At 41.4% G+C, this 20,575-nt stretch overlaps 1 protein-coding gene across 1 annotated transcript in view; it reads right to left on the bottom strand.

Moving 5' to 3' along the window:
• Positions 1-5,795: 5,795 nt before the first annotated feature.
• Positions 5,796-20,575, bottom strand: part of VWC2 (von Willebrand factor C domain containing 2) — a 53,323-nt gene continuing 38,543 nt past the window's right edge. Inside the window, exon 3 of the mRNA XM_062610906.1 lies at positions 5,796-6,267. Within this exon, the coding sequence (XP_062466890.1) occupies positions 6,116-6,267 (152 nt within the window). The 3' untranslated portion in view covers positions 5,796-6,115. The remainder of the gene's footprint in view (positions 6,268-20,575) is intronic.

The following is a 20,575-nucleotide window of genomic DNA, read 5'->3' as shown; positions in this document are numbered from 1 at the left end:
AAGAGAGAGCATAGGATGCAGTATTGTCTTTGTGAAAATACAGACTTTGTTTCTGCTAAAAAAATCACCAAGTAATACCAGCACATGGAACTCCCTACAGTATGGATAACAAATAAATTTGAGAATTGCCTTCTGAAATGAATGCAGCTTTTAAGGCAATAGCAATATAGATTAAGGAGCAGTTTGACATTTTTATATATTCACCTTCCCATTGCACATCAGAAACAGAAGGCTCTGGTTGGCAGACCATTTCATCTACTAAAGGCATTTATAGAATTGTCTCTATACTTTGAGGGAGAATAGTAAAGCTGATGTGGTTTTCTCAGGAATACTATACACACTAGCATATTGACTCTCTTCTCCATGAATACGTTTTTGTGTTATAGCAGAATACAGAAATGATGTTTTTGAGTCCTCCTGACAGGTGAAATTAATATTTAATTCACAAAGTTTGCACACTGTTTTAAGGCTTACTGGAAAAAGGAAATCAAGCGGTCATAAAGGTTTGTCTTTAATTCTGCTTACTATGAAAAAAAGCACTTTATATGAGTATTTGTTAGTGTTCTCCCTCATTCACTCTTTGCAGTCAAGTATAAATGCTCTACTACAAGAGCAATCTGTGGAAGAAATCTTGATCTCAGTTAACAGTGTCAGTGTGGGCTTCTAAATTACTCTTCATTTATGCTGGCTTCACCAAGAAAAGAATTCTCATTTGCATCATGCTGTACATATATACATCTCTCATTACTAAAATATCATAGGTTTACTCTCTTGTGTGGTTAAGAGAGGCAGAAGAAAGTAATTTCTTTATGTATAGAACCATGGAAGGAAGTTTTCCTTTTTTATCTGTTCCCCAAAATAATCACATGTTGAACTTGCTCTCATTTCCTCATGCTACATCTGGTATGTGCTTGTTATTTTTCCACATTGTGTGTAAACTGATATTTGCATTCCCATTTTCACCATTTTTCATAAATTCACCTCTTTGCCACAAGGTAAAATCTGTGCACAGAAACACTCTGGCACATACATACCCATATTCAGCAAGTAACTTGCTATTCTGTTACTATAGTCTGCCTCTTCAATAATAGCTTTAGTTACGCTGTCTGGTTCTTAAAAGCAATTATCTTTTTAAAAGCAGGAAACAGTGAAGTGTTACAGAAATAGCATTACTATTCACTAACAGGCCCAAATGAACCTAACACGAACAATGTTAACAAATATTTCTGGCAAGTTGAGAGTTGATTGTTTTTAAACATCAGCTTTGAGCTGCTGATTATATCAGTGTTTTCCTATTACTACTTAATTAATATTACATACCAGTATTTCCACATAGCCTCAACAGGTAAACAATAAAATTTCTGACTGCTCTGATGCCTGGTAACATACAGATTTGGAGTTTTCCTGTGTTTGTTTTAAAAGCGTATAAAATGCATGAGGCACATACATATGAGCAACTGGAAAAACATATTAGGTTGTGTTTATTTTTTCTTTGCTATGGGAGTTGTTTAATGTGACATTTCAAAAGGCTGAAAACTTACATTGTCGGTGTGGTTGAGCAGAAGTATTTTTTTTTAAGAGGAAAAAGGATTCTGGGAAGGATTGTCTGTCTCTCACAACTGAACAAGTTATAAACTTGCTGATAGTACTTAACTTTTATTCCAAAATTTGACTTTTTGGATAGCCAGAAAAATAGTCTGTGGTATTAAGTTTAATGCTGTCTCCTCAGTTTTTAATGCAGCAGGAATACAGGGCAGAAGGTGTATTTTTGCAGCAGAAAACCCATGGAACCCAGGCTGTGAAGAAAATTCATTGCCTGATAAAGGGAATAAATGGAGCATTTAGCTGGACTGTGTTAGAGTCTTAAATATGTGCCTTTCAAAGCCTCCTACGTATTATAGAGCTATCATAGTTTAGATGATATTAAAATTACCATAAAAAGTAACATTGAATACTTTACAATCATGACAATATCATTTATATTACACCATATGAGACAAAAGAGATTGTTCTCCAAAGTGAGGGAACCTTTCATCGTATCTTTTTCTTTCTTATTTTTACTATAGACTTTAATTCAATGTCACTTAAATTGGGATTTCAATTTTACACTTCTGGAGATCATCTAGTCCAGTACCTCACTGAATGCAGATTGAGTTCCAGCAGGCTGCTCAGGACCATGTCCAGTCAGGTTTTGACCATGCTGAAGGATGGAGACTCCATGACATGTCTGGGCAACATCCTCTAGTATTCAGTCACTTCTACTGTGTGGTTTTTGTTGTTTTGTTTTCCCAACTAGAATTTCTGTATTTCAGTTTGTGCACAAATATATTTCTCATTTACTTACGATTTTCTTTGAAAACCTCCTATGAAATAACTGTATGACATTGTAACCAGTTTTCTTTTATTGAATATTCCTACTTTAAATTTCAACTCCTCTCTCTCATATCTTTTATCTTTCCTGTTTTCCATTTTCCCTTTCAAATCTCACATTAAGTATTTAAGTGAATATCAGCACTTCCATTTTTGTGGTTTAAATGAGTAGTATAAAGAATTCTACTGCACACTGTGATTTTCTGATTACCTGAAACCACCTAGAATACAATCTCTTCAGGCAACTACTTGCACAGGTTTGAAGCCAAATCCATGTATATTTCAATCCTACAAAAATGGATAAGGCCAAACCAAAAGTTAATTGTCTTGATTTCAACTAGGAAGTAAGCAGAAGCAAGTGAAGTAGAAACAAAAAATCTCATATCCATGCCAATGCAGCCACATAAGAACCTGGCAGAATAACATTCATTATCCAAGGAACAGACCTTCAAATACAAAATTGTTCATGAGCTATCAGTGTGTCTGGATATATAGCTTTTATAGACACAACCCACCTGCAAAGCTGAAGAGCTCCTCATATGCAGGATGCATAATGCTGTTTGCACTGAAGGAAGAACCAGCTGAGTGCCTAGGCTTCATTGGAAATGATGCAGATGGCTCTTTTATTTTTTTAAGGTAAACTATGAACAGGTATATTACATGCCCAGATCATAATATTTAGGTCAGTACATGTGGCCACCATGGCAGTTCTCTTTTTTTTGCTTAGAGATTAAATTAAAGGCAAATAGTTTCCAACTGCATTCCACAATGGCTGTTTTTAGAACTTTTAATCTTTTATTTTCCACATTTTCATTTTCCACTCTTATAAAGAGAAAGGAAGTTTTTTGTTTTAAGCCTTTGTCTTTGTGAAGTGACATGACACAGCAGGCTGCAAATCTCAGCTCCCCAACTCCATTGCCAAAGACGTATGCACTGCTTGGTTCCATCATCTCTTGGAAATTGGCTTTCAGGGTCTTTCTATGTGTTCCCTTCTGTGCTGGGGTAGCTGATGGTATCACCTTGTAGTGTGTCTGTCTAGGATTCTTCACTATTGGTGGTATGGTACTCTGTTTTAGATTTTTGACCAAAACAAGGCTGGTGACACACCACCAGTATTTTGGCTATTGCTGAACAATATGTGTGCACAGTGCCAAGGTCTTCTTTGTTCCTTATCCAACCCCAACACGTAGAGTGGGGCTGCAGCAGAGCCTGGGAGGGTCACAACCAGGCAGGTGACCTGAACTAACCAAAGAGGTATTCCATGCCATATAATGTCTTGCCCAGCGGTAAAATGAAGAGGAGCCAGGTTTAGATAAGGTTAGCTTTCTTTTGCTTGGGAGCTGGCTGTCAACTGGTCTGCACATGGGAGGTGGTTAGTGATTACTATTGCATCTTTTTTTTTTTTTTCCTTTCTTTTTCCACTTCTTGGCTTATTAGATCATTTTCATCTTAACCTCTGAGTTTTCTTACCCTTCCTTTCTTTTCCCCTGTCCCACTGGGGTGGTGAAGAAGTGAGCAGCTGTATGGTGTTTAGCTACCTACAAGGGTTAACCCATAACACACTGCATGCCAGCTGTGGTTCCACAACTGGACAAGGCTGTTGAGAGCTGCCCAAGAAGAGTCACTCAACTCACTTCCCCATCTCCGGGCCAACCAAAGAGAGCTCATATGGTAATACCTGCCCAGAGAAGCTATGGCTGCCACATCCCTGGCAGTGTTCAAGGCCAGGCTGGGTGGGGCTTTGATCAACTTGGTCTAGTGGAAGGTGTCCCTGCCCATGGCAGGGGGTTAGAACTAGATGATTTGTAAGGTTCTTCCAACCCAAACCAGTCTGTGATTCTGCGATTTTACTACTGGCCAAAACTGCATGTGGCCAGTGATCTTAGAATAAAGGAGTTCCAAAGCCCAGTACAACTTCTACCTTACTACATAAAAAAAAGAAAAAGGATCTCAAAAGATGTCTGCTAGGAATTCCAGCTACTGGAGAACAGCATTTCCAGTGCAATGTTCACATATGTGCACATCCATTTCAGGGTTACTTGGTTTTTGTGTGATTAGAAACTATTTAAATCAAATAATGCCTTTCCCTCTCCTGTCCTTGTAACTGGACAAATACCATGCATGTCTTTGCCACAGGACGGACTGTGCAAGAGACAGCTCCCTGATTTTAGATTCTGTCACTCCTCATCCTCTCCTGTACCATCACTGGGGAGAATAACACCAAGTAACAGACAGACACATGCTCAAAACACAGACATATGGTAATAACTGGGATCCAGTGAAGTCACTGGCAAAAGTCCCATGGTGTTTAGAAGTATGAAAAAATCATACTTCATATGGCTGCAGACTGGCTAACCAGGTTACACCATAGAAGTAACTAGCAAAGAGTAGGTGGGAATTTAAGCAATAGTTTCCTGTTTTCAGCTAATGATTCATTAAGTCCTCTCTCTAGCAAAAGATTAAAGGTAAGTACATGTTTAAGTGTCTTCTTCAGCCTTAAGAGGTATTGAAAGCAGATGCAATGCAGGAGTTGGTGACAAGCTAAACTAAACCCAAAATGCATCCAAGCAAAGGCTGTTGGTGGCTGAAGCAGAGAAACGCGATTCACCTCACAGTCAGGGTCAGCTTCTGTGCTAGAAACCCTTTTACGGATTCAAAGACTTGGCTCTAAACCTGTGTCCTCAACACAGTGTTACACACTTTGTACAGACTGCCAGAGAGAACCCAAAAGTTGAAGCACCATGAGCAAGGCGGCAAGAGCAAGGCCTAGGGAACAGTGCAGCTACTAACCAGCTCTCCTACCTGTGGATTAACAACATGGAGCCGCATCACTGGAGGCTTGTTTGGCTGCTCTAGCCCTTCCACACTGCACTGCTCCACATTCATTATGCATTACATTAATAATGCTATGTGATTACTTACCATAATTTCCACCAGCTATATTGTTTATGCCATAGAGAAATTTGTCCTGCTGAAATACATTATGTTTGAACTGAATATTAGGTAATGGTATTGTCGGATTAAATTTTTATAACAGCAGCTATGAGAGACCAGTTTCCTATTACCCACTGCTCCAAGTTATTTTGGTGATGGACCAGTAGGTATGCAACAGTGGAACAGAAAGAAGGAGCTGACCCAGCTCTACAGTACAGCAATATTCTCTGAAAGCATATTCTACTCCATTCTCTTCAAAAGCAAGAATGTCATTCTTGCTTTTGAAGCACATTTTTGTCATATGCTGCTTCTTTCCTGGCCCACTATACTGAAAATAAGCAAAAAAAAACCCAAAACAACAAAAAAACCAAAACAAAACAAAAGGCCTCCAAGAAAACCCATATATGATGAAACTAGAATAGAAATGCAATGTTTTAGCCATGGCACATGTACACAACAGGACAGGCAATGATACAGTACTTTAATCTGTATTGTCTATATAAAACATTTATTTTTAAGCTCTATAATGATATTATAGAAATACATAGAATATTTTATAGAGTGTATTTTAGTGTACTCACTGTGAAAATAACACATTTATTAAGACAGGTATTCTTATGTCCAAACATTTTAAATATATGCACTTCTCTGCCTTGCAGTATTATGTTACTTTGAAAAAGAAAATACCAGTATTTTATTCTTTGCTCCTCACCAGAATCTTCTCATTCAGATTTCCCTGGGTCATCTAGGGTGCTCACTGCTGTGAGATATTTTATAAAAACCACGAAAAGTACGTAGATTTGTAGATTCCCTATATTTGCTTGCATTCATGTCTAGTGCACATAGCTTGCCGTTCAATTCTCCAAGTGCCTTCTTCGTAAGTACAGTGACATATAGTGCATTCATCAGTTTTCACCTCCCGGCCTGCTGGAATGACAATGGTTTCTGCAAAGCAGTTCGGGCCTAAAAAAAAAAGGAAAGAGTTCATTGTGTGACACCAATAGCACACTGTAATCCAGCATAGTTCACTTTTAGTCTGAAGCATGGAAAACCTAACACAAGGTGAGTAATGCCGGGCACATTAAACAAGAATGAGCATCATGCCTGAGGCTGTCCTGCCCTGCACAGGGGAAGGCACACTAAAGGCTTTCTGTGAAACATGGAACTGTGACGGTGACCTCGGCACAAACTGACAGTGCAGATGAATACAGATTTACGCTAGTGAAAATGCCAGCTATTGGTAATGCAACAGTGTGACTGTAGGTTACTGGAGAGCTGATTCTAAGTGTTATTACTTTTTTCCCATTGGAAACAAGCATTGTATTTCATGTAGTAATCAAAATATCAGATCAGTTTATTTTCCATTTAATGAGAAAACAGTCATTTTCCAGTTGAATGGAATAGTTCTAGCCTCTTCTGAATGGAGATGTTTTTTGTGCATAAAATGCAATATTCCATTTTATGTTAAGTCAGCAAGTCTACAAACTCCCCTTTTCAAAGTACACCGAAATAGCTTCATTTCCAAGGACATGACAGGAGAACAACTCACAAGCACAATGTTCGCAAGACAAATCTAGTTCTTTCGGAAAGTGACATCTTCCCTCTGCTGCAGGAGGCTGTGAGTACTGTATTATCTACAGTCCTGTTAAAAAGAAGTCTGATTCTGCACTGAAAATCCACATATACTTTGCAAAGCAGCACTAAATCCTACCGATCATCTATCTGTACACTGTCACATCCTCGGGGGAATTCATCCCTTCCATTCACTAAGAACACACACAAGAGCTGCTCGGGCAGAATCTGGCCACTCAACAGCACTTTGGTGGCACTATCCATCACAGTAGGATGGGCCATAATGGCCAACACATATTGACATGATACTGCTGAAACTCTTGAATGAATATGGGTGTGCAAAACATTCATCAACTGCCAACCTGTTTGCCATACAAGTAAATGAATTACAGATGAGGCTCTGTCTTCCATTGCTGGGTCTACTCTGAGACCTAAGCCAAACAGTATGACTGCTTCTATTTTTTAAAGTGCTTCCTCTGAAAACCAAAGATAGGGGCACGCTGCACATTCTAAGCCACAAACCAAACAGCTACAAATCAACTTTAGTAGTTATGTCTTCAGATCATGTTATGTATTTGGGTACTGACACAGCAGCCTGAGAATTAGATGCCGAACTGGCAGTAACGAAGGCCTTTCCTCTGTAAAGAGCTACGCTCTAAGAGAGACCTGCAAGACCTGCAGAAATTTGCTTCACCAAGTTGTACCATTAATCCGCTGAATATTTAAGCTGGTATTTATTCTATCTCTAACATGTGGCTTCTTTGATAGTTTTGAGTGGCTTCTTGTCCAGTCAAGGCTTTGGATGCAGAACAGATAGCAAAATACAGCGTATCTCATGTAAAATTACCAGCTTTACTAACCTAATGTTACTGTGATACTCCTGTGTTTGCAGCCCCCTCAGTTTGTCCATACAAGGTATCACTGATCTGGACAACCCAAGAAGGAGGACTCTGGCGTGGCAGACACACTCCTGGGTCCCACCACATGCTGGGAGGTGCCCCAGCTTTCACCTGAGATGAAGCAGTGTTGTTAACAACGCTCTCCTCAGTGGAACCTTACAAGATTTCAACTCTAATCTATGCAATTCTGTTTCACTTAAATACAGAATCCTTCTTGCACCTGATGAACTTTCATCCCAAGATGGGTTTGTCTGCACATTAGGTAAAGAAACCTGAGTGTTTTGCATGCTGGCCTGTAATGGCCCCGTGTTTTACAACGTTGTATGATATAAAGAGTTAAAATATTAAAAGCAGAATCTACTTTCCACGGTGAATTCGTATGAAACCTACAACACCACTTGAAATTTAAACACTGTGTAAAAGGCACAAGAGGAATACCAGTGATGTCAATCCCCTGTGCAGGATTTATTTCATTCTGGGAAAGTAAATGTTACAGGCTGTGCTTAGTTACAAAAAACAACTAGGGAATGAAGTAAAAACAGTGCAACACGCACAATATAATTCACTAGGATTCCAAATGTAAATGCCTCCATTCACAATTAGCAGCACCTCAATGCAATGCGTACGAGTCCTTCTTACATCAGAAAGTTATTACATGTAAAGATACAAGTTAGCCCTCAATAGTTAAACTATTTTAGATGGGGAAAGTCACTACTTGGGTAAAGCTAAATAAAGAAAGGCAATAACCATCTACTTGAGAAAGGGACCCACAAAAGTAAATGAAAGCAAAAAAAATATTTTTTTAGTACCATGCAACTTTTCTACAGAAATTGCCTATTTTCTGGTTCTGCATTTGCACCCATCATCACTGTAACTGCAAATCCAATACAGAACTTAGACTGGCAATAACCAACTGGTATCCTTGCCTCATCTTTTTCTTTGCAATACTGTGTGCACACAATATTGTGGTTAATGTTACAGAAAAGGTCATCAATGAAAAGGCTGAACTGACTATATTACTGCAACACCCTGCACATAAATGTCAGTATAATATAGTGTCCAAACAAGGGAAAACAATTCCATCGCTCTCCTTTTATCATTTCTCCAAACCCTAAGACCTCTTCTAGGGAAAAAATCCAACCAACCAACCAACTGAGCTTCACCCCAAACCTCATTCAGTTTTGAACCTGTATGAGCTAGCCCTGGCTCTCGGGTGTCTTGCAGCCCCCTTCCACCAAACAGGCAATGCTCATCCCTTTCCTTTCCCTCTGAGGAGCAGTCACAGAAACCAGACTGGCTAGAGGCAACTGGTCTGCAGTGATGAAGAATGCATGGGGTGGCAGTGGCAGAACCTGGCTACACCTGCACCTCCAGCAGTCCTTCCTGGGCCCTGCCAGTCAGATGGATCATGCTAATGAAGCAGCTAATGATCCAATTCTGTCTGCCTAAAAGCACAGTGGGGAAACTGAGGAATCAACAATTTTAAGCAGAGTAGGCAGAGCAGGTTCACAAAGGCTGGTGTTAGGGTCGAGTGTTATTTCCTCACTGTTTCTTAGCAGAGGGAGGCAGAAGCATGTGTCTCCTCCACATTCAAACTGGATAAGCTGCCTTGAAGGCGTAGCATTTGCCAAAACTACTGCTTTACTTAAAACTGGGCAGTTTATATTGAATTAGCAAGAACTTCAGATTCCCATCATAAGTGGCAGACCACTTTTTAGTGTTTTTTAAATGTTTGCAGAATTACCTGACTTAGCACATGAAAAGCATTTCAAAGTGAACTGGGGCTGTTCCAGCTCCAAAGCCACGGTGTGGTCTTTCTGACTATAAGTTGCTGTTGCAGGAATAGTGAATCTCTTCTCCTTGGTCTACAAAGCAAGCGGCCTGCTTTCTGAGCTCCTCCTTGGTGACACTATCCTGCCCAGCCTCATCACTCAGTGCTCATGCAGTGCAGCAGTGTCTTGTTTGAGCTTGTTTTATCTATAGTATAAACCTCCTGGGCCCCATCCCCAACTGCATACACATAGCTCTAAGGAAGCCAGCAGTGCTGCATGTTTTCACAGTGCATGAAGATCTTGCCATATCACTCTTAAATCTGGCAGAAAATTCAGTATGACATATTGTATCAATTCCAAGTGCAGCTTGAAATCTAACACGACATCATTTGTTTTCCTAAAGTATGTACTGGCACCGTCAGACTCCACTTCAGCCATACCATGCTGGTATCAGCAGAGGTTTCTTTCCTAGGGCTAAGGCACAGTTGCTGCTGTCTCAGTGATGCCTTGAAGCAGCTAGGGCAGTGCAAATCCTCAGTTCTCACACTGAGCACTAGACTGGCATGCAGCTCTCAGCTTCCCTGTGTCTGAAATAGTGAGTCCTAACTTCCAAAAGCAACGTTTATATTGGGATCTGAGGAACTAGAAAGACATATTGGTGGTTAATTCGCTGGGAGTTTATAATGGGATTTATTGATTTGAGTTCAAACTTAAACAGGGGAGATTTAGGTTGGATAGAAGGAAGAAATTCTTTACTCTGAGAGTGGTGAGGCGCTGGCACAGGTTGCCCAAGGAAGCTGTGGCTGCCCCATCCCTGGCAGTGTTCAAGGCTAGGCTGGACAGGTCTTTGAGCAACCTGGTCTAGTGGAAGGTGTCCCAGCTTTTGGCAGTGGGGTTGGAAATGGATGATCTTAATGTGTCTTCCAATCCAAACCACTCTATGACTATATGACTCTATGAATGGGATCCTCACCTTTTAAATGCTTAAAAAGTAAAAAGTATAAAAATACAACTGGGGAGACTGCTGCTATTGTGATATTTTTCAAAGGCTTTACGCGGGTCCTGTGAAAAGCTTCCAATGACTTCTATGTTATGTTTCAGAGTTGACAAATGCAACAACCTAATTAAAATGCAAATTTTGTTATCTCGGAAGAAGATGCCAATTGTCGGCAGAGAATGCCCAAGCCACTCACCTAAAGAAGCAACAGCGCCTGTAACCTTGACAACCTCACAAGAGGCTCTCAGAAGCTTCTCCTTTTTCTCCTCCTCCTCCTCCTCTCCTTCCACAAAACCACAGCTGTACACTACAGAGCTGTGCCTATTTCCTCTGCAGCCTGCCCTTGCTTTTTGCATGGGCACATGTTCCCATCAGTTCCAAAATGTAAGATACAGCAATTTGGTAAATTGTGTTTTAATCAACTGTTTTCATCATGTGTTAAACCAAATTATGGACAAAGAAATCTGTTTGACTGCAAGCTAATGTGTTTGCCTGGAGAATAAGTCATGGCAAATTTCCGCCTATTAGAACTACAGTGACAAACTCTGTAATATAACACTTTGATGTAGGACTGCTTTGGGCTCTGCATTGTACTTACTCCCTAATAGCTTTTCTTTGAACAGCTCCTTGCAGCAGTCAAACAGGTCACTTCCAAGGTACCTGACAGCAGTCCCATCTACCCTGAGAGTTTTAATGGCATTCATCACTGCAGTATTAGCACGCTTTGTAAACGACATAACGTCAACATGTAGCTTAGCCCCGATTTGTTTCTAATTTACTTTACTTCCAAACTTCAGGGAGAGATTTCCAACGGTTACATGAAAAGACAGATTGCCCTGGAAGTCATGAGAACCATGACATTACACAAGAAACGCCTGTGCTGGCTGAGATTGGAGGTCCACCTCCAGCAGTCAAAAGGAGATGCCTGGGGAGGTATATGGGGACACAGCAAGCAAACATGCCCAGCTTCCAGCACTTTCTGAATCAGACATTTTGTAAATGGCTCCAGTGCTTAATGAAGTTAATGGATGGATTTAAATACATTTCTTTATGATGAACCTCTCCAACGTCCTGCTGAACCCATATAAACAGCACTTGGTGGCAAAGAGGTCCAAAGCTCTGGTGCACAAGGTAGAAGAGTTTCCTGTTGTTGCCCAATGCTTTCCATCCACCACCTAAACTTGGTATTCCCAAATCCTCATAGTGGAAGAGGCAGCAACAACCAGGCAATAACAACCACCCCCTTTGCTTATAGATCTCCATGACGCTTCCCTTTCCTCCCATCACCTTACCTGCAGCCTGAGGAGGCTGGTTCTGAGCTCTCACCATGCTTGCTGACTTCCCCACACCTCTCCCAGTTCTGTTACCTCTGTTTTGGGCTGAAGACCAGACCTGTGCACCACAAGCAAGTTGCAGAAACAGCACAGACTTACACAGTAGCACAGTGGTATTGCATTCCCTGTTTTGTTTTCCATTTCCCTCCTACTCCCTGACATTTGACTTTCTGTTGTGACCACTGATTGAAAACTTGAGCTGGCATTTTCATGACACTGAATTTTATACCAGAGAGAAATCATATAGAAACAAACATTCCGCTACATCAAGTCAAATCTGCTGCTGCCTTTCTGCATTACAGAAAAACTTTGCTTTCCAAGCAGTGCTACTTGACAATCTTCCATGTTCAGTAAGAGTGTTCCTGTTGTTCAGGAATTTCAGTAACAAGAAAGTGAGCCCTCCCCCTCACCTTTCAGACACTTCTTTCTGATGTTAAAGACTTCCTCCAGGAAGTTTATTGCAGATGCCAGTAAAACTGATGAAACACCAAGCTGGAAGAAGAGATGTAAACAATTTCCTCACCTGCATTTCAAGCTGTCTGCTGCAGATGACCTGGAATGCCACAGCACAAACCCAAGGACTATTCCACACTCCAGATGGAAGTTACATGGGGGAGGTGGGACAGCCAAGGATCAAGCCAAGGATAAAGGGTAGCTATACCTGTCTCCCTTATGTACCTGCTGAGATGTTTGAGGTGGATTTCAAAATGTGCTAATACAGCATGGTGAGACAAAATAAAGCTGCTCTGCCATGCTGCACTGAAGCAGCAAGATTTCTGAGATGCAGGCATTACCTCCCTCATCCCTCTCAAATCTAATCACTTCCTCAAGAGATGGTATTGGTACCTACTTTGTGCCCTTCTAATCCCTCATCTCTTCTTAAGGGTCTGTATTTCCCTGACCTGATTTTGTTTCCCTCTCATGCGGATATACACAAATACATCTATCTCCTGCAAAACGTCAGCTCGGAAGATAAAGCACAAAAAGCATCTGGCTAAGTCGCCTGTGACTAGGATTACAGCAGACTCTCATTCTCTCACAAAAATAAGTTCATCACCCCTGCTGCTGTCACAATTCTGACTGCTTCCAATCTAGCGCAACCTTTTACTTGCCTCAGTACCTTTCGATGCTACTGAACCGAGTCCAGAAGAGAGTTTTCAATTACAGAAGAAGGATTCATGGAGACCCAATTTTAAGAGCAATTTGGGACCCTCAAGAACCATGTATCATTTCTGTAGTTTATCAATGTCTTACGACAATGGCTGCCAGAGAACCATGGCAATAGTTCTGAATAGTACTGAAAGTCTATGAGACTTTCAGGAAACGTGTATATAAATGACAGGGAGAAATAAAGGTATTCATGCATTTGGTGATTTTAGCTAGCTGCTATGGGAAGTAACAAAAAGGCAGTGTGCAATGTGCTATCTTTCATGAAAGTGGTGTTTTGCTTATGCTAGAGGCTTGGTGCTTTTAAGAATAATAAAACTCCTCCTTCTGTTAGGGTGTCCTGGGTTCAGCAGTAGCAGTCATTTTTCTCCTTCTTAGTAGCTGGTGCAGTGCTATGTTTTTGACTTTCAGCCTGGGAACAACACTGATAACACCGATGTTTTTAGTTGTTGCTGAGTAATGTTTACTCTGACAAAGGACTTTGTCTGCTCTGCCAGGGAGGAGGGGAAGCCGGGAAGAAGCAGAGACAGGACACCTGACCCAAACTAGCCAAAGAGGTATTCCATACCACAGCACGTCATGCCCGGTATATAAACTGGGGGCAGTTACCCAGAAGGGCTAGATCACTTCTCAGTTGGGCTGGGTATCGGTTGGTGGGTGGTGAGTGGTTGTATTCTCTTCCCTTGTTATTTCCCTTATCATTATTATTATTGGTGGTAGCAGCAGTGGTTTGTGTTATACCTTAGTTACTGGACTGCTCTTATCTCAACCCGTGGGACTTATATTCTTTTAATTCTCCTCCCCATCCCTCCAGGAGCAGGGGGGGAGGAGGGTGGAAGGAGGGGGAGTGAGTGATCGGCTATGTGGTTCTGGGTTGCTGGCTGGGCTTAAACCATGACATAGGGTCATGCTTTGTTAGAAGCACAGGGGACTGACAGATTGAAAGAAAGTCTGTCAAGGGCAAAAAAATTAAGATTTTGCCACCTGATTTAGAAGGATGGGTACAGCAGCATCTGCTGTGAGTGGACAGACAGAAGAGAGCTCAGTGAAGTACTCCAGTAACTAAATGGGGCGGTTGTATCCTTAATGGCACTGCTTTGGCAAAGTGGATAGCAAAGCTCCAGATGTTCCTTTAGTCTAACTGTACCTGTGTGTGCGCGTGTGTGTGTGTGCATTTTCTTTAATGCATAAGATAGAACAAGCTATAATCCTAATCAGAGCTGGGCTTTAACATTCTGCTCATAAGACTCACAAGACCTATTTACGATTAAGTTCTATTGCTTTACTTTTTTATTTATCATGCTTGGCAGCACTACTGATCAACATTTAGTTCCATCCCTAGTCCTAGAAACCGAAGAAGTGTCCCGCCACCATGGCCACTGGACAGATCCTTTCCACCAGTGATTCTTCACAGCTCTGATTCTCCATCCCCTTGCACTTTGTGGTGATGTTAGTATCCCTGGAATGACAATGCAAAATGCTACCAAAACCAGGGCTGCAGTTACCTCTGCACAGACAGAAATTGCTTACAGAAAGGGAATGGTCCATAACCCTGCCACTGCCGCTGGCCCCTTGGATTTTCACATGTATTCAGAGAGCAGAATTTCAGATGTCTGCTTTTTGTGTATTGAACAAAAAGAAGCAAAGGAACATCGACCACTACACAGTCCAATTCTGCATGAGCCAAACAGAAAGCCTCAGAGCATAAAAGGTACCAATTAAATAGGAGGCTTGAGTGCCATAAAAATAAAATCCATCAAACAACTTCCTTTATCAGAGAAAATATAGAAAGACTTGAATGCTCTGCTTAAAATGATTTTCAGAAGTCCTGTAACTTGTAAAGAGATATTGTGTTCCACCCAGAAACGGCACCAATTAGACACGAGCTGAACATAGTGTGTATCTTTCAGAAAATAAACACATAGAAGCCAGCAAGCTGTGCATCAATTCTGTGCTCAGCTTTCTTGCAGCTCAGGCACCACCCAGACGATTAGGAAACTAGAGACTCAGGGCTTGAATGCAGCAGGAAAACTCATGTCAGATGCCTCCTTAAATAACAGAAACACTCAGGAGCTGACACTGCTCACCTGCAGCTCACTGCGGAAACTGCCTGCTGGGAACAGGTTTTCACCGATGTTATGCTTGCAGGGACTACCTGCTGGTGCTCCCCAAAGTTCTCTGCTCCCTGCTTCACTGGCCAGGCTAGACTGTGAACTAGCCTGGATTAAAGCTGTCCTGGAAGACAGGAGGGCTGGTTTTGGTCCAGGATATGATCTGCAGCGCAGCATCCTGCAGGGATGCCTGCAGTGAAGTGGGGGTACACAGCAAAAACATGAGCTGCTTGCTTAGAAAACTATTTCTGAAGCCCAGAGAGGGCGGTCACATCTAAGAAACCAAACTGATAAATTGCTAAGTTTTCCCTTAGTTACAGAAGCTGCTGCAGCATTGCCAGGCACTGTGGGGACAGACTGCCAGTGGTGGTATGCTGTGTGGGTTGCACTGGGTGAGCTGCTGCCTGCCCCAGCACTCATAGCATGGGGGCTTAAAAGCTCTGCTGCTGAGGTTAAAGCATGGGGGCTAATCCTTCCCTTTCTTAAGCTGTTTATTCATCCCAGTGACCCTGCCTGGAGGCCTGCTCGAAGCCCTACTCTGCACTAAGACATCTTCACACTGGAAAACATCAGTTGACTCTTCAAACTAAGCAAGCCATGTGAAATGCCTTTGTTGAAAGATCCTCAACAAGTTACCCTAAAAACTATTATGCAAATTTAAACAGACTCAGCACTTCTAAAAGCACACACTGCAGTCCAGTAATTTAATGCATCAGAGATCTGCTGAAAACCCTAAAAGTACATTTTAATTAGCCAAAACACAGTAGCACTGGTGGGCTGCAGCATCTATCAAGCAGGTTCGTTAGGTCGCTGAGAAGTGTACAGCAGCTTAGGCGGTGATACACAAGATTGTATGTGTCAGGAAACACACACTAAATGCAGGATGCTAATGAAGGAAGACATTTTGAGAATTGTTATGGAAAAATCCCTAAAGACTTCAACTAAATTGAAAGTTAAAGTGGTACCAAAGCATAGTATAATTCTGCTTTGGCAATGAAGTGGAATCTAAATCAGAATAATTTCCAGTCACTATAAAGCACTGGGTAGTGCAAATATAAGGATGGCCAGTGGCTACCTACTGCTACAAGGAGTTATTTGATTAAATTAACAAAACATTATCAGCCAAGCATCACCCGTTTTCTCACCACATTTTAGAATAAATAGATTACTGTTAAATCAGGGGTTAACTTTCTTACTCAGATGATTTACTTATGTACTTATGATCTTCAGTATTACTCTTACTGAGGATGATTTATATCAAAATACTGAATGTAGTGTCATTCAATTCCAGAAAGACTGTCACAGCAGACAGTAACAACTCTCCCAATTAAATAGTTCTCTTGCAAAATTAAGTATTTTATAAGGCACTGTTTTGGCTTTTTTGTTGTTATTTTAGGTTCTGTCATCATAACCAAAGCTTTGGGGTTTTTGTGTTAATTATGACTTTAGCGGCTTTCCTACACAGACAGATTTCTAGCCCCTCATCCAAATTCACTAGAGGTGGTTTGCTGTGATTGTAGTTGTACAGATGTACTTAACATGTCTTTCTCTAGATAATCCGCTGCTGAAATGACACACACTAATCTAGAAACAGGCATCATCACTGAAGGAGCAGTGGTTTGGGGTTTCAGACACCTGTGTGACCCTCTCATACAGGCAAGTTGTGAGCAATGTTGTCAGCTGCTCGAAAAGGTAACAGAAGTTGAGAATGAAAGGGAATAAAGTTAATGCAATAACAGAAATAAGTGGTCCATCACATCTGAACTGCTCAGCTTCATACCCGGAGACTGTTCTTGTGGCAGTTTCTGGACTGTATCTGCGATGTTTGGCTCATTTTATCCATTTTCTTTGAGTTACGTGACAAAAGGTAAGAACCCAGCAGAGATCGATCCCAGTGCAACTGTTATTTAAAATATTTGAAAACACAGTTCCCCAAAGGTCTTTCTTTACTATATATATTGAAGTCTGATCGCCTTCTCTTCCCCTTCCACCTTTCCAACTTAGAATGTTTCAGAAAATCTGCCTCCTAAAACCAGATAAATGGTGCCCTTTATGACAGGGACAGAAGTGACTGAGATCTATGCTGAAAAATGAATTATAATTGTCAGCGTGTCATACATCACTTTAAAATACAATGACTTCCAACAACATCCTTTGCCATGCATTGTTAGCTTCACTGACTGAAATAAAAAGCTGTACTTATGAAAAAACAGGTGTAGTGCACTGAAATAAGAATGGAAACCGAAGAAGCTGTTTCCTCGCCAATCCTAATGAATTACTACTATCTTTGGGTGTGAAAATTTGTAAAATATACAGTTATAACGCTAGCAGTTTTAACATGTTATTATTATGTGAAAATACCTGTAAAGGACTGGTATTTCTGCCTAAGAAAAAAATATCAACTCTAAGATGCACCCAAGTTACTCCACAACTGAGAAAAATCACAGTACTTTTATGAGCAAAAGACAGGCTATGCTTTGCCCTCCATGCTGCTGAATCAATAATTCTACCTTTTCTTGCCCTTTAATGATTTTCCTCTGGTGGTTATGAAGCACAGCACAGAGACAGCTTGCTTTTGAAAGACTGTATTTTGCGCCTGTTCAGGAAGCCAAAGAGAAAGTATCTGGAAAACATTGCTGTGAGAGCATGCCCTTCCTGCCCCTCGTACCCTGAGCTGCTCTGTTCCCATGCTCCACCAGGATGTGACCCAGAGAAAGCCCGGCTTTGGTACCTACACCAGCACACTCCTGGACAGCTCTGAGAACAAGTCACTCAGCACCCAACTTTGCACCTAAACCCAAGGGATCTGGTCCTAGCCAGCCATCTGTCTATGGAGGGAAAGGAAGAGTCACCTCCAGGGGCAAGTCACTGCACCCCCTTCAGCCACGTGCTGCAACAATGGTTCACAAGTCTGGTCTGCAGATTGTTCCCCTCACCAGCATGCAGATGTCCTCCTCATGGTTCAGCCCAAGTTCTGACACGGGCTTGTACTGCTTGCTTATCTCATAGAGCTCTTGCCCTGCATGCCAGGTGCCCAACAAAGCTGCTCTACTACTGCCCTGCTCAACTGGACAGAGGAGACAAAACATAATGAAAGCCTTGGGGGTTGGGATAAAGACAGGGAGAGATTACTCAATTACTGCCGTGGGCAAAACAGACTCGACTTGGGAAATTAGTTTAATTTATTACCAATCAAATCAGAGTAGGATAACGAGAAACAAAACTAAATTGTAACTTCACTCCCAAATTCTCTGCCTCCTCCTCCTCAGTGCCACACGGGGACGGGGAATGGGGCCTGTGGTCAATTCATCTTATACTGTCTCTGCTGCTGCTTCCTCCTCAGGGAAGGACTCCTCACACTCTTTCACAGTGTGGGATTCCTCCCATGGGAGACAGTCCTCCACCAACTTCTCCAACGTGAGCCTTCCCCATGGGATGCAGCTCTTCATGAACTGCTCCAACAGTTGCAACACAAAAATTCATCACTATCAGAAGTCAATTCCCTCTCATTTGTGTCTGCTTCACCATTACACAACTCATGAATCAACAACTGGCTAACAGAGACCCTTTGGGGTAGGAAGAGTGGAAACCAGAAGATGGAAGGGTGATTCACTGCAAAGGCAAAAGAGTAGGAAGACACTAGTGCTGGAAGAAACCAAATTAGTGGGATTGCAAGCAGGAAAGAAAAAGGCAGGAAACAGGCCAGGTGACTGGCAAAATTATTTTAAGGGCTCATCTCTTTGTGGAGATGGAAAGAAAGGTGATTCAAAGTGTGAGACATGAATTATGAAAGATAAGGGAAGTGGTTTTGTTAAACGCAAAAGACTGCCTCTGTGAGTTACGCAAATACTTTCATCTTGAGAGAAGAGCAGCAGCACAGAAATTGCATGTCACTCATAGGGGCAGACATAGAAGGATATCACTACCCAAATGAAATCTTCCATAGGGTAGCGCTCGACTTTGTATCTGGTGTCTGAATCCAACATTTATTTTCCCATGCAGTTATTAGCACACATTTTCTTTCCATTACACAGGTGTGTGAAATTTGTGAAGGGCACAACATGGAGTCGATCACCTCAGAGGTGACAGATTTGTACGTACATGGATGCATGTCAGCTGGGTCAGAAACATAAAGTCATGATGGTAAACTGCGTGTTTCCTTTCACGTTCCCACTGCAACACTGCTCACTTAGAGACCTCAGTTTTTAGGCAATGCAATCTCATAATCTAAGCAGCCAAAATTCATATAATGAAGGTTGCAAAGATGTCTGCTCCTCTGAGAAGGAAGAGATAAGATATTCCCAGACAGCAGCTGAACTATTTAAATGTCCTACCACTTAGCCAAAAGCTCTGGAGGATGCAAGCACTACCAACATTACTGAAGCTCCTGTTCACAGGAGTAGCCAGCAAAGATGCTCTGGGGAAAGTAAGAAATCAGAACAGGCCTTTTGTTAAATTAACAGTCCAGAAAACTCTGTCTTCACACAAAACAAACTGGCTTCCAGGCAATGGCCCCCAGGATGGCCAAACTGGCACTGGGAGCCTGGGCTGCATCTTAGATCTCTCTTTTTCTTTCCCAACACGTTAGACCTCTGGAGCAGTTATTGAGGCATGAAAGCTAGTCTTTGTATTTACAGTAATAGAATCACTGTAAACCTACTCTTAAATATTTCCACATATTATGTATTTCTTCTTGTAAAATTATCCCCAAAGGAAAGAATTATGGAAATAAAAATTCTAGGGGAAAAACAGCTGGTGCTTTAATGTTTATCTGAAAGCTATGTTTGTTTTCTCCTAGGCAAAACCAGAGCCATATGAAATTGTAAATGATTCCCGAGACACCCTGAACTGGTTTTTGTAAAACTTAACATTAGTGCAGTAAAAAAAGAGTAGCAAATAAAACGAAAGCAGCAAAACTAAAAATTACATTTTACTTTTCTAATGAAGTTATTAATCCAAAATGTCCTACAACAAACAATTAAGCACTCAATTTACAATGTTAGCTACTCCATTTGTCTTTGGGGTATTCTTCTACTCTACAGTGATACAAATGATCACTGCACACCTGCCGCATACAAGGCATAAGGTTAAGGGAGACCTGGGAAGCTGGTGTGGAATATAAGTCATTAGTTTACAGAAACCCCCTAGAAGGCAAAACTAAATTAAAAGGAGGAGCTCTTAATTACAGAGTGGACCAAAGTGTTGCAAAATATGTGGGATTCAGAGACGTGGAAAGGGGATGTTTCCTGGAGAAAGCCAATGTTACAGCAAAGGGGGACTATCAGCCCAAGAGGAAAAAAACACCAACTCGTTTTGATTCATTCCCTTTCACAAAGTGTGGTTTATTTCTGGCTTGCTCAGGGGCTTAACTTGCAAACATTCCTTTTGAAGTGATACCAGAAGCTTTAATAGCACAATA

The sequence above is a fragment of the Pezoporus occidentalis genome, unplaced genomic scaffold, assembly GCF_034315485.1.
Source record: "Pezoporus occidentalis ecotype Australia unplaced genomic scaffold, CSIRO_AGI_Poc_V1 ctg15, whole genome shotgun sequence".
Lineage (NCBI taxonomy): Eukaryota > Metazoa > Chordata > Aves > Psittaciformes > Psittacidae > Pezoporus > Pezoporus occidentalis.
The sequence above is the reverse complement of the archived record's forward strand: the minus strand, read 5'-3'. Positions and strand labels throughout refer to the sequence as shown.